The 24549-nt window shown below is 46.5% G+C and overlaps 1 protein-coding gene across 1 annotated transcript in view; it reads right to left on the bottom strand.

Moving 5' to 3' along the window:
- LOC144828315 (uromodulin-like) overlaps positions 1-24549 on the bottom strand; it is a 252905-nt gene that overhangs the window by 51405 nt on the left and 176951 nt on the right. Inside the window, exon 5 of the mRNA XM_078686403.1 lies at positions 17964-18123. Coding sequence (XP_078542529.1) covers positions 17964-18123 — 160 coding nt within the window. The remainder of the gene's footprint in view (positions 1-17963; positions 18124-24549) is intronic.

Raw genomic sequence — 24549 nt, forward strand, 5'->3', positions numbered from 1 at the left:
AAATACATACTGGTGCTTCTAAAATATGCCTAACCCAGTGTACCTAACCTAAGTCTAGTACGCGGGAGGGAGTAAGTATTGTGTAGCATAGGTTTGGGTTTCTTTGCCAATAATCTATCCAAGATTTCTCTTACGTTCTAATCAGGTCCATACCTTAGTTTAGAATGAAGGAGGTCTGCTATCTGTGCCTCGGGACTCGATTTCCCAACACCCTGCAAGGGGAGCTTGGAAACAATGGAGCTGGATTCTCAGTGAGAAAAAGGACAGCTTCTCGATCAGTGCGTCAGCTGGAGGGTCGGCTTCCTTCGACACATGCTTTAGCGAGCTGCGGCGGGCAAGTAGTTAGTGGAACTGCTCCGAACCACCGTATTTTGATAGGGCAAGTGAAGGCATATTTATATCTTGAAGGTGCCTAGTTTGACGTAAAGTCGGGCATAATAACGTCAGTAAAGAACCCCAAGGGAATAGTAGTTCTTTGTAAAGTACATGAGTTCTTGGACAAATCAATATTCAAGCAAGGGGAGGTCCCAGACTGCTTAAGCCGATTTTCCAAGAAATCGTTGTGACGTTTTGGTACGGGTGGAAGTAGCCATGCCTGTATTTGGACTGCATGGGCTATGTCTAAATAAGGGTATGATTTCTTTGCCTATATTAGGGCAATGTGAATTGCACCTATATAAGGGCATGAATCGTGACATGTTTTGTATAAAAGAAGGATGCCTACCTATTGTAAATTGAGACAGTATACTGTCCAAGAGTTCACTTTGAAAACATAGAAGTCATGCATGATGCACAGTGCCAGGATGTGAGGTGACTGTGACATGGTGCTTTTTCCAGGGCTTTATGTGGTGTAAAAAAACTGGGGGTTTCTCTTCAAAGGGGGTGTTCGATCTAATTAAGGGGGTGGTTTAAAACACCTAGGCTAAAAATCTGCGCTTAGCATAGTGTCCCGTCCGACTGGTATTATGTTGTTTCTGTCATTGCATCCAGATATATAATACAGCAAGTATCATTACACCAACAACAAGCCAGGACTGTTGGCTTTGTCAATGGGCGTTAGTTGCTTAAAATAAAAAAGCAGCAACCATGGTTTGTTGAATATAATATTGAAAATACTTCAGTTCTAAAATGATGATACAGTGAAAAAATTCTAGCCCCTTCTTTTTAACTTATTTTACATGCTTCTTTATATAAACTGTTGTCTTATGTTGCAGCATTTGCGTTTTACCTTTTATCTAACAGAATGCCCTGCTGTACACTGAGGCAGGAGGAGGCCACCACATGCTTTAACACCCCAGACTGCCCCATTGACATTTTGTATGTGACCACTGTCCCTTTGGGCCGGTCACACCACGCACGCGCACACTCCTCGTGAGTGAGCCCAGGCTGCCCCTCCTTGCCGCCACTGCCCGCAGCTGCGATCCTGGCACACCTCGGCTGCTGACCTTGCCGCCGTGATCCTGGGACTCCGCTGTTGCTGCTGCTGATCTTGCCCCACTAGCGCTGCGATTACCTTTACCCTGTGCACCTTTGTCTAGCTGTCTGTATCTCCTTGTGCCCCGTGTTGTTTTATCTGTGCGTTATTGTTCTGTCCCTGCTCTCCCCTGGTCGCACCCAGCCCCTGCCGCGCTTCCCGCCACCTCCCCACTCCCTGCCGCTGCCCCCTGCGGCCCCGCCCCCTCACCTCGAGCGCCCTTCCCATTCGCCGCCCCGCACCCGCCTCCCAGCTGACCCACCCTCGCTCCGCCCCCCCCCACTCTCCACTTATGGCAGAGTGGCAAATGCGCAGCGTTGACACGCAGCGAGCGCGCCAAAGGTAAGCCCGTCTGCGCCCGTCCGCGCCTGGACCGCGCCCAGCGCCAGTACCCCTGGCCCCCGAGGAGACCAGCCCACCCACCGGACTTACGACGCCACCGAACTCAACGCACTTAACGCCGGCCGAATCCCTGGATGCTACCGAGCCACCCCGAGATGCACCCACGGACCTTTCAGCTGCCACTCCTGCAAGTTCACCTGCATCCGGACCTGCACCGCACCCACAAAGCCGAGCACCAACAGCAACCACCTGAAGTGCATCCTACTCAACACTCGCTCCGTCCACAGGCATGCCGTCCAACTCTGGAACCTGATCGACACTACATCCCCAGACGTCGCCTTCCTCACGGAAACCTGGATGAACGCCTCCTCAGCGCCCGACATCGCGATCGCCATCCCGGACAGATACAAGATCACCCGGAGGGACCGCATCAACCAGACCGGAGGAGGCATCGCCATGGTCCACAAGAACACCATCCGCATCACGACCAACACCGACGACACCCTCGCAGCTGCGGAACACCTCCACTTCCAGATCCACACTGACCCTAAGACCACCCTCAGAGGCACCCTCATCTACAGACCCCCGGGACCACGCACACAATTCAGCGAAAACATCGCCGACTTCATCAGCCCGCACGCCCTCCCCTCCGTCGACTACATCCTCCTCGGGGACCTCAACTTTCACCTGGAGAACAACAACGACTGCAACACCACCACCCTGCTGGACAACCTCGACAACCTCAGTCTCAAGCAGCTGGTGACCTCCCCTACCACTACGCCAGACACACACTCGACCCCATCTTCTCATCCAGCAAGCACATCGCCTTCAGCCACACGACCGGACTACACTGGACGGATCACAGCTGCGTCCACTTCAGCTTCAGAAAGAACACTATCCACCACCACCAGCAACAGATCGCACGCAGGTGCTGGAACAAGATCACAGCCGACCAGCTCACCGCAGCCCTGAGCCAAGACCCCCCCGCCAGCTCACCGAACCCCAGCCAGGCCGCCAACAACCTCTCGAAGTGGATCAGCAACTGCGCAGACGACCTCGCCCCACTGAGAACCCCACCCAGCAGACCCGGCAGTAAGAAAGCACCATGGTTCACAGACGAACTCAAGAGCTCCAAGAAGAACTGCCGGGCCCTCGAGCGAGCCTGGCGCAGAGACCCTACACCAGACAACATGACCATCCTCAAGCTTGCAACCCGAAAAACACCACCAACTGATCCGGACCACCAAGAAAACCGCATTCAAGGAACGACTGGACAACAACGCACACAACAGCAAGGAACTCTTCAACATCGTCAAAGAGCTCTCCAACCCCAACGCCGGAAACAACGACATCATCCCATCACAAGACCTCTGCAACTCCCACGCCTCCTACTTCCACAACAAGATCGCAGACATACACAACAGCTTCAGCTCGCAACCAACGCACCCTACGACTGCACCAACGCCCCCCACCACCACCCTCCGCGCCTGGACCCCAACCACCACCGAAGACACCATCCGCACGATGAACTCCATCCACTCCGCATCCCCAACCGACCCCTGCCCTCACCACGTCTTCAACAAAGCCGACGCTGTCATCGCACCCCACCTGCGGGACATCATCAACACCTCCTTCGACACCGCCACCTTCCCGGAGAGCTGGAAGCACGCCGAACTCAGCGCGCTCCTGAAGAAACCGTCAGCAGACCCCACCGAACTCAAAAACTACCGCCCCATCTCGCTCCTCCCGTTTCAGGCCAAAGTCACCGAGAAGACCGTCAACAAGGAGCTGGCCGCCTTCCTCGAGACTAACGGATCCCTCGACCTCTCGCAGTCTGGCTTCCGGGCCAACCACAGCACTGAGACCGCCCTCATCGCAGCCACATATGACATCCGAGCCCTGCTGGACAATGGGGAAACCGCAGCCCTCATCCTCCTGGACCTCTCCGCGGCATTTGACACTGTCTGCCACCGCACCCTAGCGCAGCGCCTCAGCAACGTCGGAATCCAAGAGAAGGCACTAGAATGGATCATCTCCTTCCTCGCCGGTAGGACACAGAGAGTCCACCTCCCCCCATTCAGATCCGAGGCCAACGAAGTCATCTGCGGAGTACCACAAGGATCATCACTCAACCCCACCCTCTTCAACGTCTACATGAGCCCCCTCGCGGCCATCGCACGCCAACACAACCTCAACATCATCTCTTACGCCGACGACACCCAGCTGATCCTCTCCCTCACCAACGACCCCGACACCGCCAGAACCAACCTACACAAAGGGATGAAAGACTTTCGCTAGTGGATGATGAACAGTCGCCTGAAACTGAACTCAGATAAGACGGAAGTCCTCATCCTGGGATCGTCGCCCTCCGCCTGGGACGACTCCTGGTGGCCCCCGGCCCTGGGCAGTGCACCCAAACCCACAGACCACGCACGCAACCTAGGCTTCATCCTGGACTCCTCCCTCTCCATGACCAGACAAGTCAACGCCGTCTCCTCGTCGTGCTTCAACATCCTGCGCATGCTACGTAAGATCTTTCGGTGGATCCCCACCAAGACCAGGAAGACGGTCACCCAGGCCCTCGTCACCAGCCGACTGGACTACGGCAACTCCCTCTACGCCGGAACCACCGCCAAACTCCAGAAGAGTCTCCAGCGGATCCAGAACGCCTCAGCAAGACTCATCCTCGACATCCCCCGACACAGCCACATCTCCGGACACCTGAGAGACCTGCACTGGCTCCCGATCAACAAGAGAATCACCTTCCGTCTCCTCACCCACGCACACAAAGCCCTACACAACCGAGGCCCAAGATACCTCAACAGCCGCCTCAACGTCTACACTCCTACACGCCAACTTTGACCGACCAGCCACGCCCTCGCCACCGTCCCCCACATCCGAAGAGCCACCACAGGAGGAAGGTCCTTCTCCTACCTGGCCGCCAAGACCTGGAACTCCCTCCCGACCCGCCTCCGCCTGACCCAAGACCACCTCGCCTTCAGGAAGCAGCTCAAGACCTGGCTGTTCGAGCAGTAGCGGACCCCCCCTCCCCAAGCGCCTTGAGACCCTCCGGGTGAATAGTGCGCTATATAAATGCTTGATTGATTGATTGAGTGACATACAGAATGACAATGGACAGGTGGGGCTGCTCTTGTCCTCCAGGAGGAGTGCGAGGTGGCCCCATTAAGAGGGGGTGAGGCTTCTCACAGGGGAGCAGTGCTGCTCCCTGCGATGGCCAAAATTACAGAAAAAAGGCATCCGTAAAATGGATCCTCATGGACAACGGACGTGAGGTCCAAATTACGAACGGTCCATGAAATTTACGGACGGTTGGTCACCCTATTCCTGGGAAGTTATGAATCAGGCGCTCATGACACCTCCAGAGGACTCTATTCCTAGATAAATATACAGTAATTAACATTATGTGGGTCAGAGCTCTGAATGTGGTGGTGTTGGACGATGGATAGGGCTTGCCGGCATAGATGTGATAATCGACACTCTGAATATGTAATATTATATATTTCTTATAGATGTGCCAGGATGTTCTCCTATGTACATTGACACATTACTGTATGGAAGCTTGAGGGAGGGAGTGGGTGGGGATTTCAAATACTTGAGTTGGTTTACCGTCTGTTATGTTATTAATATGCATTGAATGCTACATTAGCCCTGCAAGTTATACAACATGATGACTGCAAACGGAGCAGAAGCCTGGCATATACTATGTGTGCTGATTTTTTTCTGGAATACTGCATATGCTGCCATGCTTGTTGAAATCAACAAACAAAAGGGAATGATGGACGGTGTGCGGAAACTTTTCAAACTCTCACCCCAAGTCACAGATATGTGTTGAATCCATCATCATTCTTTAGCTCACTTTGCCACCCCAGTTCAGACATAGCTATATGCAAATCAGTCTTGACACTGTGCCTCATGGGAACAGTCCAGCTCGAACTGCCAAGCCATGTCTTCCCTGGACCGGAAACAAGCATCCTGGGACCGGTTCCGGGCTAACAGACCTCATCAGCCAGGCTAGCTTGAATCCAGTGGCAAAGTGAGCAAGGGACCCACGTCTGGGAATACCCTGCCAACTTAGGGTGAACAAAGCAAACACAAGGAGATGATGGACGGAGTGCCCAGGATACTCCCTGGAAGATTAGTTTTGGGGCCAGATAGCCGTCCGAGTCTGACCACTGCCTCTGGAAAGACCATTGAAACTGAGATGGCTGACAGCAAAATATGGCTAATCTTTTAGGGAAACAGGAAGCAAAAGCAAACTTGCACAGTCTATCCTTCTAAAAACATGACTAGGTTCTTAATGCCAATGTGTTACATAGCATCTATCAAATAGACTTGTTCACAGATGCAGGAAATACGAATGCTCAGACTGACCTTCAGGATATTATCAACTTGAGTCGAATGAGATTGCCCTTTTGATGGACAGCTCAGGGAGAATTCTGTGTGTGTTTTCTTCTCATTTGGTGGATCCTGAATGTGTTGCTCAAACTGTACCATCGCAAACCCAGAATGATTTGACAGCACCTGAGTAGCCAAGTCATTGGTGGATCAGAGGCCTTCTTTATCTACTTGAGCGACCACACAGGAGGTTACCATGCAGACTGGATCTCCAGTACGCATATGGGGCAGATCCTTCCATTGCTGAACTTTTTGGCCTGCTTTCTGAATTCCTAAATTCTTAGAGTATGGATATTTGAACCTGCCGCAAGACTGCACTGGTATTTTACAGGAAGCAACATAACCTTCCAAAAAACATCATACACTTTTTAATGGAAGAGGTTCTGCATCTGGAGTATCCAAAACAACTGTGATCTCTCCAGACTTTTGGAAGAAATAGAGATTCCTTACCCGCTACACTTGGCAAGGCCTTGATTCAATTTTCATCATTTGAGGTAAACTCAGCAGCATCCCTGCATATAGGAAATCTGCATAAACTTCTTACTTTGGAATTTCTTTTGTGAAAGTTTTCCTAGAATGAATTAGGAAAGTATTTCCTCCTGCTAGTCCTCTTCCTCACTATGTGTGTTAAACATAGTTATTGGCTCCACCTTTTGAGCCTATAACCCATCCAAAATGTACTTGTAAAGCTATCCCTTTGCATCAATTCACCTCTGCCTACAAAGTAAGCAAACTTTAGGCTTTGGGTTTCCGGGAACTTTACACTGTGTCCTTTAAGAACAAATGGTGATGCGAACTCTCCCAGGTTTTCAACCCAAAGTAATTTCAGACTATATCAATTGCCATACCAGCTTCCTTTCCGGACCCTTCAGCACTAGCAGAGGGAGCCCTTCACATGTGGTGTGCGAAGAGAGTTTAAAAATTCTGCTTGAACAGAGCAATAGAAATGAGGCAGTGGAGGTGTTTGTTTTTGCTGCGTTACCAGTTAACAAACACATTTGTATCTGGTAGACCCAAAGTGCACTTCACCATGGAAAAGTAGCTATTGTGGCTCTAATAAGGAATGGCACTATTTCAGAGAATTGTAAGGCTGGAACATGGACATGCATCCATTCTTTCCTGAGACATTATGGGCCTCATTACCATGTTGGTTGGAAAGGCTCCAAATGGCATTCAGAATTTCCTAACCTATGTCGGAACCCATGTTTCCGACTGACTCAGAAACATTTCTGACTGACCATGTTACGATAGATGTTGACCGTTAGGTCTTTCCGACTCAGTTCCGACCGGCATTCGGAGACTCTAAGCCGATCGGAGCCAAATCGTGCAGGTCTATTGACTGCATTTCCGACCGACGTATTACAATGTCGGATTCTGACAGCCTTCCTGAATCAGTCTGTCCAACATGAAACAGCTGTCAGAAACTCACTTTGGGGGCCCGTTGCAGCCCCCCTTTCATGCAGCTGCCTCAGGATGGGGCCCGTCGGAGTACCCATGGGACGGCTCTGTACAACCATGCACAGTGTGACAGGCACCATGGGGTAGCCACCACAGGGTGCAAGGTTTTATGGAACCACCCTTTTTTTCGTGTTGTCGGTCAGTATACAGGCTCCCATTGAAGTCCGACCGAACAGTGTTCGGAAAGATCGTAATCGGACGGTCGGACTCCGGAACCCAAGTCAGTCGGTCGGAATGCTTTCTGACCAACATCGTAACTAGGCCCTCTGTGTCCATATGGACTCGTTGGCTGCTCCCCAGCTAGGACAGGCTTCCATTCTAAATTGATTTGTGTGACAGTGGATGCTGTTTTTGCTCTCTAGTCTGTCTTTTTGTAGTGGGATGGGCTTGCTGTACTATGCAGTAATCTTGACTCTTCCATCTAGGATCCTCTTGGGTTCATAAAAATTAACTGCCCTAACTATCACCGTGGGGGATGATGGGACAGAGGTGGAAGGGTGAGGTCCTTCCAGAAAAAGCACCAGTTTTACTTTCATTTCTATGGCATTCTTTCTGCTACCATTGCTCTCTATCTCCTTCCTTCTTCCTTTTATAAAAGGTCTGTGACAGATGTTTCTGGTCACAATTTGCTAAGAATAGGGGGTATTTAGGGGCATGGCTAAGCCGTCAACCAACATGGTCGCGTGGCATTGAAGCTCGCCAGTAACCTGTAGACCAGCAGCAATATCCTGGTAACAATCGCTTGTCCGCGGTCCTTCTCTGCATCAGGAGACGTGGTGCAGGGAACTCATCGGTATGCCCAGATCATGAGTAAGGGGAGGCACAGGGAAGATCTGGTTGTCGGAAGAGATGGGGAGGAGCGCTACCACGCAGGTGGCCTTGCTTGCCTACCGAGGCATGCCGGTCACTGAGACGCGCGCTGGGACAGCATTCTTGACCGGAGTGCCAGTGGATCCTGAAGGTGAGACTGCTGGGAATAGGAGGTGGTATGTGATCTCCCCCCCTCCCGGGTCATATTGCTGCCACTGCTGCATTCTCGTCTGAGTGCTCGCGCATGCCTCTACCCCCTCCACCATACTCTAGTAGGCCCACAGGGACAAGGCCCACGGTGGGCCTCAACTTCAAAGGGCGCTCATCGGTGGGTGCAGGTGGAAAAGCAGAGGGTTTGAGCCACCACTTCCGCTGCCTGGCGGTGCTCTGCTCCTGAGAGACGGCTGATTGATCTGGTGCCTCACCTTTGGAGGAGCACCCCAGGGGCACTCCAGTTTAACTGGTACCAGAAGCAAGATCCCTGGGTGGCTTCTGCTCCATGCTGCTGACTGCCTCAATGCCAATTCACCGCGGGGACATTAAAAATCCAGAGGACTGGCCACACTCCCACAGCACGCACCCCATGCTGGGCCTGTTTTGGAAAGCCCCACGGCTGTCTGCCTATCGAATAATGGACTAAGGAGTGTGCTACTATCCCACACAATAAAGCGCCCGGTTCTGAGACATTAGCGTGGCCTGCTTTCTACACTGTACGGTCGGGCCCTGCCTCAATGCTCCCTGATTGGCCTGTGCCTGCACCAGTGGTAGTGTGAGCCTGATTCCCCACCAACCGCATCCTGTTGGCTGGTACCCTCCCACCTCTATACCTCGGTGGGACCTGGCCTGCTGACAGGGTTCACTGTCCCACTGACTCAGTGGTTCAGATCATCATTCAACGCAATTGGCTCCTCCCTGCACAGCCTGACATCAACATAGCCTCCATTACCCGACCCCGCAGCGGCATGGGCCGCAAGGACCCTAAACAAAAGACCCTGCTATTTGAGAAAATCGCTGAAAAAATCCACAACGACATCTCCATCATGGCAGAGAATAACACAGGCGCTGATGGGGCAGACGCTATCATGGTACAAACATCTGCCCAACTCCTGGAAATGAAGGCAGTCCTTTGTGCACTCAATGGAACACTTGATGTGCTGGACAAAAGCCTGGACGACATGGGGGCCAAAATCCAATCACATGATTGGTGTCTGGATGTGGCAGAAGCAAGGATTTCAGACATCGAAGATGGAACGGCGCAGTCTCTCAAGCGACTTGAATGAGTGGAGCGCATTCTCAAAGACTCTGCTATGAAGAACGAGGACCTCGAGGCGCACAATCTGTGCAATAACATTCGCATCTTAGCGGTACCGGAGACGACGTCAACAGGTCGCTGGATCTTTTCATCGAGACTCTGCTGGCAGACATGTACGGAATGGAGTCCGTCACACCTGGTTTTGTAGTAGAGCACGCTCATCGTTCATTGGGCCCACGGCCAAATCCGGGCCTTACTCCGCGGCCCATCATTGCCCGCATAATGAACTTCTACCGCCATGACACTGCTCTGCGCCTAGAAAAGGGAGACATTAACTAGCAGGGCTCTAAAATTGCACTATACCCAGATTTTACGCTTATGGTACAAGAGGCCCGCCGCAAGTTTAACAGGGTTAAAGCCACCCTCAGAAATCTGGGCATGCGATACGGCAAGATCTATCCTGTGAGACATCAGCGGCCGTGCTCGCATCTTTGACACCCCGAATGAAGCACAGAAGTTTTGCCGCACCCTCAAACAGACAACACCCGCCTCAGAGGACATGGAGACATGTGTTCGCCCCAGGGTAACGGCTCCAAAACCAGCATGGAACCGTTCTCCAGCTTGGGCACAGGCTGAATGACACACCTTGTTCGATACTGTTTAATGGCATCCTTAAATTGAAATATCTAAGTCCACTTTAATAGTATGGTTTCAATGTCTGCATAACTGGCATGACGTTGCTGCCCCCATGGTGTACACCTTTGGTTTCTTTCTTACTAGTTGTGTATACCTTGTTGAGGTTTTAGTAACTGCAGCGTGAAGGCTATTGGTATATTGGGACACGTTTCAAGTTTTGGGTAATGCCTCCTTCTATTTTAGAAAAGGCTGAGAGTGCGTTGGGGGGTAATGTAGGATTATTTTGTAACTGTTTACAAGATTTTGGCTTAGAGGTCAAAATTTGGATACAGACATGCTTGATGTCACAATTTGATTGTTTTTATTGTTGTTTTTACATGACATACGCAAGATACACCTGCAATGGCACAGTTGGGTAATATTGAAGGTCCTTCGGGCTTATCCCTGATGACCTGGAATGTTACGGGCCTAATCGACCACCGTAAAAGGAGTCAGGTACTCCACTATCTCATTAGACACAACATAGATGTGGCTTATATACAGGAAACACACTTACCCCAGGCGGACCCACTCCGCTTTGCAGCCAGTCTGGGCACACACCGCTATTTTGCTAACTACAGTAACTCTGCTAGGGGTGTGGTCATACTCATTCACAAACAAGTCCCCTTTAGCCTAGGCTCCGACGTCAGTGACAAGGAAGGCAGATAGGTTCTTGTCATGGGACATAAAGTGGCATTGGTATGTGCCTACGGTACAAACACTGATTCACCTGAATTTTACCACACATTACAAGCGCAGATGCTAAAACTCAACCCCTGCCTGTTCCTGATCGGGGGGATTTTTAATCAACTCCTTAACCCCACACTAAATAGCACGGCCTCCACCCCAGAAACTAAACCGCGATCACGTCATGCTCTCATGGCGCTATGTGACCCACCCATACTGACTACACACCTTACGCTGGGCAGCACAACACCTGGACGAGAATAGATTACTGGTTGGTGTCCCTAGATATCTCCAATTGGTTTCTGATTGTGGAGATGCTCCCTAGAACCCACTCTGACCATTCACCGGTACAGCTATGTCAGAAAGTCCCATGCCCGGAGGGGTATGAATGCCAATGGCGCTTTCCTAGCCGAGCACTCCTTGATGATTTGTCTAATGAAGAGATGCACGAAACAATTGAAGATTATTTCGCCATAAACACTGGGTTGGTTGACTCCTATGTGGTCCTGTGGGAGGGCTTTAAGGCATACATATGGGGAGTATGCATAGCCAAGCATTCAGAGGTGCTGAAAAGCCTACGCACCACCATTTCCCGTATTGAATGGGAACCTGCTGCCCTAGACGATGCCACACTGCACTCCATGATCCCAGACGTATCTGGCCGGCGGTTGGCCCTACTGATCAAATACCGCAATGCGGCTGATCGTTAGATCCTTACTTGGGTAAATACCAAACAGCTTGATGGTACGGGGAGGATGAGCGACCAGGCAGAGTGCTGGTGCAAATGTTGAGGCCTCCCTACAGCAAAACGTGCATCACTGAGATGCACTCTACTTCAAAGCAGATCCTCACTTACACTTTAGAAATTAGTGAGTAATTCTCAGAATACGTCAGTGCTTTGTACTCCACTAAAATGGGAAGCGACCTTTAGGCTCAGGAGGTGTATTTGTTGGGAATAGCTTTAGTGTATCTGGAAAAAGATATGCAGGACTTCCTCGCGGAACCGATAACGGAATCCGAGGTTCTTGGTGCAATTGCTACCCTCCGCTACTCCTCAGCCCCCAGCCTTGCAAGCTTCACCGGGGACTTTTATAAAACTTATACAGATTTGCTGGCCCTGCAACTGATGGAGGTATATGCAAAGGGCCTAAAAAAATAGATGCTGCCCCCTACGCTCAGAGAAGCGGTCATGATCACTCTTCCCAAACCTGGAAAAGACCCAACGTTGTGTGCTTCATATAGGCCCCTGTCCCTCTTAAATCTGGACTATAAAATATTAGCAAAAATAGTGGCCCAGCTGATGGAATTCATCATTTCCCCTGCTCAATCTGGGTTTGTCCCCCACCGATCCAATTCCTTAAATCTTAGAGCTCTTTTCTCGTCCTTTATAGAATCGATCCCGCAGTCCCGGCGGCTCCTGTTTTATTAGATACCGCAAAGGCCTTTGATTCTTTAGAATGCCAATTTTTCCTCTCTGTTATGCACCTCATGGGCATGCCGATTGGATTCATCGCTACCACTACCCTGCTGTAAAGCAACCCCACAGCTCGGCTACATATAAACTTAGCCTTTCACCCTTTCACACGGCACACAACAGAGCTGTCCCCTCTTGCCCTTGTTATTTATACTGGCCATGGATCCTCTGATAAGGCACTGTCAGGAAAGACATCTGCATACAGCCTTAGAATTTAACGCTGGCCCCCTCCTAGTTTGCCTATACGCAGATGACACCATCCTTTACGTTAGAGACCCCCAGGTAAACTTGGGGCCCCTCATCAGGGAAATACTCCGGTTTTGCCTTTTTTCCAGCCTTGGTATAAATGCCTGGCTTCCGCCTTGAGCCAGAACCCTTTCCGCCCATAACACTTATGATAGAAAGCCCTACCGGGGCTCATCTCATCTCCAAGTTGTACAAATCCTGTGCGTCCTTATGACCCGTACATGACGATAAAATCCCCACAGACTGGGAGACAGACCTTGGTCATCCTATTATGGATGATCAGTGGGGTAAATGCTGCGCTGTGACACACAACGTCTCATTAAACAGCAGACATATGCTTTTACATTATAAGTTCCTATTGCGCATTTACTTTACCCCAGCTAAAGCACACATACTAGACCCCACCTGATCCCACACTTGCCGCAAATGCAGAGCCCCACACGCCAATTTTCCTCCCCTCACATGGACTTGCCCTAAGCTCTGTACATACTGGGAGGAAGTGCACAAGACATTTGGTATCATTACGAAGTTGTCCCCTACCCCCACTCCGGAAGTAGCACTACTGGGATATACCGTGAACTTTCCCAAACATGTCAGGCGTTTCGCATCCCTCAGTTTACTGTTAGTTAAACGCGAAATTGGTCTACTATGGAGTTGCAAAACTGCCCCCAACCTGGCAGGCTCTTCGCATCCTGGCTTATTGCAACACACACAGTGAGGTATATGCTGATATCCTACCAGGGACCTCGTGACCTAAACACATTTGAGGCCCTTACAGGCTGTACATAAATGGTCTTCAGCAAGACGCCAACTCCCAGCCACAAAACGGCATAGTCCCAGAAGCGGTGGAGTGAGATGCCTATCCTACTGCCTCCTTCGTTTGGTTTGCTCTACCCAAATCCCTCACACAGTTTATCAGGCTGTTTTCACGACTTAAAATATCTGTGGACATTCAACTGAGTCAGACTTTGGGGAAATTAACGCCAATTCACGGTATGAGCTGATGGGGGATGGCCTATAAGACTATCGGTTCATTGCAATGTTGTGTTGTCCAGCGGGGTATTATCGGTTTGAGATATGTCGCCTCTACTGTTGCGTTGTGACATGCAAGCTCTGTTTTTGTTGTTTTACATATATGTGGTTTTCTTGCCAAGACTTGGTCAATGATCATCTATGCCTGTATTAATTTCTCTATTGCCAAAATGATGAATAAAGTTAAAAAGAATAGGGAGTATTTTGTTTTAAAAGTGAAAAGCATTTTGGCCAATTGTATCCTCCTTACATGCTATGCAGACTGTTTTTCTTCCATGTAAAGTGTACTTTTCTAACGAAAAGATTTGTTCTTCTGTAAATAGCTATATTTATTCAGTGCTTATGGTTTTTATGAAGCCCTTGGAGAACTAGAATTGCAGGTAAGTAACTTTCCTGTCTTTTTGACGCTTTATAAAACACCACATTTCTCAATGCCTTTCCTCTTCACGTTCTTCAGAGGACACTTTTAGGAATCTCTAAAAGACACATAATTTAGTCCGTGTGCAGGTGTGGCACCAATATACAGCTCTGTGATGTTACTTTTTGAAGGTATATGAAGCCGTAACGGAGTTCCTTGATGCCCCATGAGCAACTACTGGAAAATTTTCCTGATCTAGTCTTGGGGGATTTGAAAGGTAAGGAATCTGCGGTTGCAGACGACCTACCTGAAAGAGTGCTATCGTGAGTAGGTAACCCCTTCTGCCCTACACCTCTCCAAGCCTTCTTCAAATCACTAACAGTGGACAGAAGTAGAGGATGAAAGGTTGCAGAATAACGCTAGATGAGAGATCTTACATGGCATCAGCAAATAAAGCATCTGGGTGATGAGTAGGAAAATTAAACTGATTTTTTTTTAAAACAAGATTTTTGTTAAAGAGTGATGCATTAAAAAATAATGAAATGTCCCAGCTGGCCATACTACATGACATCTTATCTTATATCTCCCTGGTGTTTCTGCGTATGAAGTCCATTGGCTGGCTACCAAGTTAGCCATGGCCCAACTTTGAAAGAGAAAATAGCCCTGAGGATGTTGCAGAATATTTCCCTGTGAGCGTCAAAACACGTGTTGGATTATGAGGCTAAAATATTTCAACAACCAAACAAGAGAATTCCAAAATAAAGATCAAATAAAGAAAACAACTGCTACATTTTTTAGTTTTATTATTAATATTGTTTATTAGCGTGTGCTTGAGGGTGTTTTGTTTATTACTATGATGCATTTTACTGCATTTTAAGGAGTGGGGTGGTTCTCCCTGCCCCATTGTCACTGCATGTCCTCACTTGTATGAACAAACAAATGTATTGTGTATTTCACCGAGGCGCCACCTCCCTACAACTCACCACCCAACTTCTTGGGATTCCAGTTAATAGTAAAACAATAAGGGTAACACACAAAAAATGCAGGAGTATTGCTGTTACTGGGGCGAAAGAACAACCCATTGAATTACCTTTAACTTGCAAAAAAATCATTGTTGAACAAGAAAAGGTTTTCCAAGCAATTTTGGATTGAGACAGGACTGAATTGGGGTGGTACCTGATGTGATTTTGCCCTGTCTTTTAGATAAAGTGAATTCACTTCCAATTCTTTTCCCTGTTGTATATTGGTATTGAGGGAGACAATGTCAAGTGTTACTAACCATTGTGTTTGTTTGTCAAAAGGTATTCCTCTAATTTCCTCGATAAAATCTGTGGTATCTTGAATATATGACTTTTTCTTAATATGGACTCTAGAAGAGACTGGCACCCTGAAATGAATGGTCCTGCAGGTTTGGTTTTCAATCTCAAATTGAAGTATTTTCTAGAAATAGGAATTACTTTGAACCAATAAAATCTTTGTCAAAACGTTGCCAAAGTATTTTGAAAAGGTCTTACTTGATTCTCACTGTAGGGCCTTACAAATGTTTTGGTTGTAGAGTTGATCAGAAACCTGAAGGTACCCCTCCTCCAGTTACTTTTCTTCATCCCTAAAGACACATTTGTCTGCCCACTCTATAACCACATGTTCTCATTCTTCAAAGGGTGACATCACTTTCACTTGAGAGAATGGCACATTATGTTTGAAATATAGGTGTTTCTTCCCGAGTTGGTTAATTGCAGAGAAGACCATTTCATCAAAGGTGATAACTTTACTTGGTAATTCACTTGGAGGGGGCAGAATGTGGACTCATTGTGGAGACTAGATTCATAGAGAAAATTGTTCAATTTAGGCCATGATATGATACTATTCTTGAAATGGATTTCTTTTTATTTACCCGTCTCTCAGCATCGATATAGCAGTTCAAATGCATTGTAGAGCTAGTGATATTGAAGTAAGGAATATTTCTGTGGGAAAATAGCAACTCTGCTTTTATTCCTTGCACAAAAATGAGTCTGGATGAATGTAGCTCTAAATCTTCATCATAAATAGATGAGACATTCATTTCAGTCCTATGGAGTATTCATGAGAGGTTATCTTAGTAGTTCAACCTTTGACATCTGGAATAAATGTTTGCATTTGCACTCTAGGATCCAAGACATTCTGAGTATAAATGCCTCCAGCTTGAATTGATGAGTACTTTGGAAGACTGGTTATCCTAAGGCATTTAGTGTTACCAAGAGGGACTTCAGGTTTGTCAACGAGTGGTCAGGTCTTTTTAAACTGGCTAATATCAGTGATGTAAAAATGAAACACCATCTTACAATTTATAGTTTTATGGCATGTGTTTCAATATTCATGCAGGAGAGTTTTTTAACAAAGTTTTCTGAAGGAGTCATAGCTGGGAGTCCCTGGGTCAAAGCCGGAATATAGGGGGGTGCGATTCCCAGTGCTAGTGTAAACTGAGATTCATACTCTTGAGGTTATATGAATATTTTCTGTTGGGGAAGGTTGATGTCAGAGATCTAAATATTATGTTTTGATCAACTAAGAGAGGCTGTAACCCTTGTGTATCTACTTGGAAGTACTCACCATTTTTTATTTCTTACTATTTGAACAAAGGACCTCTAAGGTCAATATAGATGTGTTCTAAAGGTGATTTATTCATGTCATGTTTGTACACATCTTTAGGCTTCCTCTTGGGCTGCTCTCTGGTTTCTCACATGAAACTCAGTAAAGTTCATTATGTTTTGAAATTATGGTTTCCTTGTAATGCAGGCATTTTTTAAGGATGATATTGAACTTTCCATACCTTGTCTTTCTTTTAATACAGTGTAGTAATGATAGAATTTTTTTTTCTGCACCCAGGGATGGTTTTGTCTTGGTAGTATGTCTTGTGGGTTGTTTCTGTCAGACTGATTATGACATATTGCTTGGGCATATTCTCAATATGTTAAGAATGGGATGAGGAAGGAGATGTGGAGGTAATACTTAGATTACTTAACTGTAATCGTCCTTCCTCGTCGCAGTAGTCAGAAGCCTCCCAGCATCCCTTCCTATCTGCAGACCACCATCAACAATCTGATAGAGGGCTTTGGGAACCAGGATGGGTGGGAGCGAGCAACAGGAATGAGGGTGGGAAGGAAAAGGGGTGAAAGGAATATTAGAGGAATCAACCTGAAATAGACTCTACAATAATGAGCTGTGGAAGGACACAAGTAATGCATCGATGCTCCAAGGAAGAGACAAACACATGAAAAGGATTGAAGACTTCTGCAAGATAACAATAAAAAGTAAGCAAATGAGATTGACAATGAAGCCAAGTGGTTAGCCCACTGTTAGAAAGCTAAAGGCCTTGAAGAGACAGTGAATGATCTGTCTAGCTGAGACCCAAAATTGACACAAGAAAGAGGCAGTGGGGGTTCATAGGAGGATAGCTGGTGTCATCCATGAAGATGAAAAAGAGCTTGTGAAGTGTGACCATTGGCGGCTGGAGGATAATTCTTCAATAAGTACTGGGATGAAGAAGGAGGAATCCTAGTCATGAAGGCTAGTGGTATATAATCTAGATGAGGATTCCATCTGCAAGTTCAAGTGTCTCGCTGCACTTGCTCCTGCTCCTCACTGTTCATGACAGTAACTTACTGTGACTGTGCTCAAACCTACTTCTAGCAGAGCTCATACATCTGCATGTTTAAAAAGTTATTTACATTCTTTTTCTGCCTCAGTCCTCATGACTTACCTGGCAAGTAGTTGATGGATCCTTCGGGCAAAGGGACACATCACACCACATATAGACATCAGGCTGGCCCTTAAAGATGAATGCCTCGATCACAAACATGACTTGCAGGGACTGGCCATTCTCTACTACTTGTACATTCATGGTTTGTGTCATTGCACAGCTGCAAAGAGAAAAGCATTGTAAAGCTTGATTTCAATATCTGCATATTAAAGTATAGTGTCTCATAAAGACAACCGACTTGCAGATCCTGATTTACAAAGGCAAACTAAAACTCAAGTGTAAGTCTACTACCTTTAGGTATTCATAAAGGTAAATTACTTCTAGTAACTTTTCTACTGGTAAACGTACTGGTAGTAATGTTAAAAGTGTTCCAAACTTACTAGTAGTAAGTTTACTAGTAGTAAAGTTACAGGCAGTAAGTTACCTTTGTGAATACCAAAAAGTAGTAAACCTAGACTTAAGTTTACTACTTTTTGGTATTCCCAAAGCTAAGCTACAAATAGTAACTTTATGGCACGTAAAGTTACTAGTAATAACGTTGCCAAAAGTAAAGTTACTATTAGCCATTTACCTTTGTGGATTCCAAAAAGTAGTAAACTTTCACTTAAATCCAAGTTTTCACCTATGATTGGGCCCGCAATTGTCCATCGGTGCCTTACCATTTCGATGTGTGAGAATTATTTATTTTACAAATGTGTAAATTCAGTACTTGTTGTAAAGACGAAGCTGAGGTTTAACAAAGTAATTAGTTCTCAGGATGTGTTTGTCTTTCCATCTTTTTTAAAATACTTGAATATGAGCTTGTTTGCTTCTGGATCATTTGTGAAACAAAATGACCTTCCCACTTCTCTTGTTCCACTTTAATAGCACAAAAAAAAACAAAAGCCAACATGTATTTAGAAAATTAATTTTTCACTTCTTCGGGGCTTAAAAATAACATTCATGGTATTGTGTAGTCAGTCATTGATAGAGGTACTGTACAGTTTCATCATATACCACACTTTGCTGTGAGCATAATAGCTTTATTCTAACAGTTCTGAGTTAGCATGCTCACAGCTACATATTGTATATGCACAATCATAATACATACTATACCACAAATCACACATCCATGCATTCACTACGATAGGAATAGTTACTTGAAATAAATCGTTATAAATATAATTGCTATTCAAATTTTATTTATATGGCGCTTATGTGTTGACATGCTTTTCAGCAAGCAGCATGCTATTCTGAATGGATTATTGGTAGGTTAGTGAAGGGAAATGTAATTTTTTTATTTTAGCAGTGGACATGTGAGTCTGTTTGTTGGATTGACTAAGATAAAGGAGGGATAGAGGAAGGGATAGTCTGGAAAGTGCTTTTTAGAAGATCATAGTAGTAAAATAAGGTTTTGGATGAGTTAATGAATGGATGGATAAGGGTAGAGTCTACAAAGAGTTAGTTACTATGGAGATCATAGTAGTACAATGAGGTTTGGGGTAAGTCAGAGAGTGGAGCTAGAGAATATATTGAAAGAGATTTTGGATGAGACATAGAGTAGTGAATTGGAAAAAGTTGAAGTTATTTTTCCTATAATAGGAGTAAAGCAATGAATATATAGATACATTACTATATATAAAGGTATACATGTATATGGAAACTAATAAAGAGATATAATATTGTACTATATGATATGAATAGTTAGAAACTCTGACTTTCACATGCTGCTGTACATAAAGATAATTTATTTCTGTATCTTTTTAATTTTTTTCTTTATTTTGGGGGGAATGTTATGTTTTTTTAAATTAGTTTGTTTATTTAAAAAGTTTTTAATTTTTGTTTGATATTTTCCCTAATATTTCAAAAGTGAAGCACTTATGGATACTATTATTATGATTATATTTACACATTGTGATGGATAACATACAACAGATCCATAAGCATATAATCAAATAACCTATATAAATTATCACATACTGTGATAGATAAAATAAAAGAAAACATAGACCCATAAATAACTTATATGTGAACATAAGTAGTGACCTATATACATGCTAAGCATAAAATATATATATATATATACAGTTACACTTAAATATGTATATATACTTATGCACAAATACACAAACACACACATATATATATATATATATATATATATATATATATATATATATATATAACATACAAAATAAAAATAAACAAATGTAAATAAACACATTTAAAAAAATAAAATTTCTCAAAAAATAAAGATTTTTTTTAAAAGATACATAAAAAATTATCTTTATGTATAGCAACATGTGAAAGTCGGAGTTTCTAACTATTGCTCTATACATGTATATATGGACTTCATATAGTACAAAGTTAAATCTTTCTTTCTCTCTCTAGTTTCCAGTAGGTATTTATAGTTAGGACCATGTTTACTTGACTATATCTATGATGCTGGTTGACGCATCTTAACAAAAGTGTACCATGATTCTTGTTGTGCATGGAGAGTTTCAAGGCGATCCATCAAGTGGGGGCAAAGAAAAAGCGGGATAAAAAAAGTGTTTTTCCCAGGTTAATTCACATAGAGATTTTAGTCGCGACTACAGCCCAAACAGCTGGACAGAATGACACCAAATTAAGCAGAAAGGTAGCTCTTGGTCCAGAAAGAATCTTTGTTGTTATTTGGTGTAAATCCATTCAGTAGAGTTTGAGATATTAAAAGGAATGTAAAATTGTAAATATAGGGACGTGGATCCTCCGAGGATCCAACAGTGCCCGTGCTGAAATGTGATTGGCTGCCAACACTTTAAGCAGGAATTGTTAGTAGCCATCAAAGATCTCAAAACAAACAGTTAAAAAAAGAGAACTGCAGGGTACGGATATCCGGACCCCCCTAGGCTGCTTGGAGACCCTGCATAGGTCAAAAAGGCATGTTTTTTTAATTGTCTTTCAGTGGAATCGTGCTGGATCCGTTGCTTCTGCTGTACAATAATTTAAAAAAGAAGTACAGACTCCCCTGTTACTAAAATGTTTAGCCCCTGGGTGGGCCAGGTCCTGGGGGCATGAGCAATTATAAAAAAGAGGGGAGCACATGATGACCTCTTCCTAAAGCTTATGTAAGCCCTGGTGAGTGGAGAGGGGTTGGACAGGGACTGATTAACCTTCAGATTTTGGGATCTATTTTGTAGAAAAGAAGAAAAACAGTTAAGCTTCATCACTGATAACCCCATCATGTGCTCCAGTAGACCGATGAGAGTATCATGGTTGACTGTGTCAAACGCTGACAAAAGGTCAAGTAGGATCAAAAGGCATGATTCGTTTTGGTCCAGCCTACATAGCGCATCATGCACAATATAAATAGGTACAAAAAGGGGGTGGTGATGGACAGAGTATCTGAGTTAATCAGAACACACCTACCCAGTCAACAGATCAGGGCTTGATCCATCACCGTTTTTTAGCTCACTGCACCATCCCAGTTCAGAACCTGGCTATATGCAAATTAGTCTGTCCCTGGCCCAGTGCATCATGGGAACAGGGCAGACCAAACTACCAAGCCAATTCTTCACTGGAAAGGAAACAAGCTTCCGGGGACCGGTTTTTGGCATTACAGCCATCTTCGGCCCGGCTTGCTTGAATCCTGATGGTGCAATGAGCAAGGGACTCATGTCTGAGCATACCCTTCCACACTCATGGTGGCCACAATAATTACAAAAAGGGGGTGGTGATGGACAGAGTATCTGAGTTAATCAGAACACTCCTACCCAGTCAACAGATCAGGGCTTGATCCATCACCGTTTTTTAGCTCACTGCACCATCCCAGTTCAGAACCTGGCTATATGCAAATTAGTCTGTCCCTGGCCCAGTGCATCATGGGAACAGGGCAGACCAAACTACCAAGCCAATTCTTCACTGGAAAGGAAACAAGCTTCCGGGGACCGGTTTCTGGCATTACAGCCGTCCACCATAAGCGTGGAAGGGTATACTCAGATGTGAGTCCCTTGCTCATTGCACCATCAGGATTCAAGCAAGCCGGGCCGACGACGCCTGAAATGGCAAAAACCGGTCCCCGGAAGCTTGTTTCCTTCCCAGTATAAGAATTGGCTTGGTAGTTTGGTTTGCCCTGTTCCCATCATGCACTGGGACAGGAACAGACTAATTTGCATATAGCCAAGTTCTGAGCTGGGATGGTGCAGTGAGCTAAAAAACGGTGATGGATCAAGCCCTGATCTTTGGACTGGGTAAGAGTGGTCTGCTTAATTCAGGTACTCTGTTCATCCCCACCCCCCTTTTCTGAATCATTTTGTCCACCATAAGCGTGGAAGGGTATACTCAGATGTGAGTCCCTTGCTCATTGCACCATCAGGATTCAAGCAAGCCGGGCCGACGACGCCTGAAATGGCAGAAACCGGTCCCCGGAAGCTTGTTTCCTTCCCAGTATAAGAATTGGCTTGGTAGTTTGGTTTGCCCTGTTCCCATCATGCACTGGGACAGGAACAGACTAATTTGCATATAGCCAAGTTCTGAGCTGGGATGGTGCAGTGAGCTAAAAAACGGTGATGGATCAAGCCCTGATCTTTGGACTGGGTAAGAGTGGTCTGCTTAATTCAGGCACTCTGTTCATCCCCACCCCCCTTTTCTGAATCAATATAAATAGGAGCACATTCCGTGGTATGACCTTGCCTGCAGCCGGATTGGAATTTGCAAGAAGTTGGAACTGTTCAATATATCTACAAAGTTGGATGTGAACACAGATTGGTCTGATCAGCCATTATTTTGTTTTAGTATGCGGGTGACCTGCTGACATAGCACCACCATGACATATACCATCTCATAAGTATTTCCTTGTGCACAGTGGGGAGTCCTACCCCACAAGAGATTCATCTGCAAGGGGTTTAACTTAAGGAGAGGTTCTATGATGAAGCCTACACAAGGATGAATGAGAGATTTTGTCCTTGATAATTCTGTTTTCATCCTCTAGATACAGATATACAGATACCAGATGTTATTCATAATGAAAGGACATCTAAGGGACCTGAATTTCTCCAGCTGTTTCCCATTGTTAGGCATTACGAAAATATTCAGAGTTTCTGTCAAAATCTAAGTAAGTTTATTGATATTTAAGGGCAGAAAAAGTCACTCCACCTCAAATCCATCAATCAATCAATCAATAGAATTTGTATAGCGTGCTACTCACCCGTTAGGGTCTCAAGGCGCTGAGGGGGGGTGGCTACTGCTCGAACAGCCAGGTCGTGAGTTGTTTCCTGAAGGAGAGATGGTCCAGGGTCAACCGTAGGTGAGTGGGGAGGGAGTTCCATGTCTTGGCTGCCAGGTTGGAGAAGGAGCTTCCTCAGACGGTGGATTTGGGGATTCGTGGGACGGAGGCGAGGGCGAGGCTGGCGGAAAGGAGCTGGCGGGTGGGTGTGTAGAATGTGAGTCAGCTGTTGAGGTACTTCGGGCCCGTGTCGTGGAGAGCCTTGTGTGCGTTGGTGAGGAGTCTGAACGTGATCCTCTTGTTGACGGTGAGCCAGTGCAGGTCTTTCAGGTGGGCCGAGATGTGGCTGTGGCGAGGGATGTCCAGGATAAGTCGTGCTGAGGCGTTCTGAATGCGCTGGAGTCTTTTCTGGAGTTTGGCTGTGGTTCCAGCGTAGAGGGTGTTCCCGTAGTCCAGACGGCTGGTGATGAGGGACTGGGTGACCGTCTTCCTGGTTTCGGTGGGGATCCACCGGAAGATCTTTAGGAGCATGCGCAGGGTGTTGAAGCAGGATGACGAGACGGCGTTGACTTGTTTGGTCATCGTGAGGGAGGAGTCCAGGATGAAGCCCAGGTTGCGTGCGTGATACGTTGGCTTCGGTGCGGTGTTCAGGGCAGGGGGCCACCAGGAGTCGTCCCAGGGGGAGGGAGATGGTCCGAGGGTGAGGACTTCCGTCTTGTCTTAGTTCAGTTTCAGACGGCTGAGCTTCATCCATTCCGCGACGTCTTTCATTCTTTCCTAGAGGTTGGTTTTGGCGGTGGCGGGGTCGTTGGTGAGGGAGAGGATCAGCTGGGTGTCGTCGGCATAGGAGATGATGTTGAGGTTGTGTTGGATTGCGATGGCTGCGAGAGGGCTTATGTAGACGTTGAAGAGGGTGGAGTGAGTATCCTTGCGGAACACCGCAGATGACATGGGTGGCCGAGGATCGGAACGGGGGGAGGCGGACTCTCTGGGTTCTTCCGTTGAGGAACAAGGTGATCCACTCTAGGGCCGCTTCATGGATTTCAGTGTTGCTGGGACGCTGTATCAGAGTGCGATGGCATACAGTGTCGAAGGCTGCTGAGAGGTCCAGGAGGATGAGGGCAGCAGTTTCTCCATTGTCGAGCAGGGACCTGATGTCATCGGTGGCTGCGATGAGGGCGGTCTCGGTGCTGTGGTTTGCTCGGGTCCCGGACTGTGAGGGGTCGAGGGATCCGTTAGTCTCAAGGAAGGTGGAGAGTTGTCTGTTGACGGTCTTCTCGATGACATTGGCTGGAAAGGGGAGGAGCGAAATGGGGTGGAAGTTCTTGAGGTCCGTGGGGTCCACGGTGGGTTTCTTCAGGAGGGCGCTCAGTTTGGCATGTTTCCAACTCTCCGGGAAGGTGG

Source organism: Lissotriton helveticus, chromosome 4_1 (assembly GCF_964261635.1).
Source record: "Lissotriton helveticus chromosome 4_1, aLisHel1.1, whole genome shotgun sequence".
Lineage (NCBI taxonomy): Eukaryota > Metazoa > Chordata > Amphibia > Caudata > Salamandridae > Lissotriton > Lissotriton helveticus.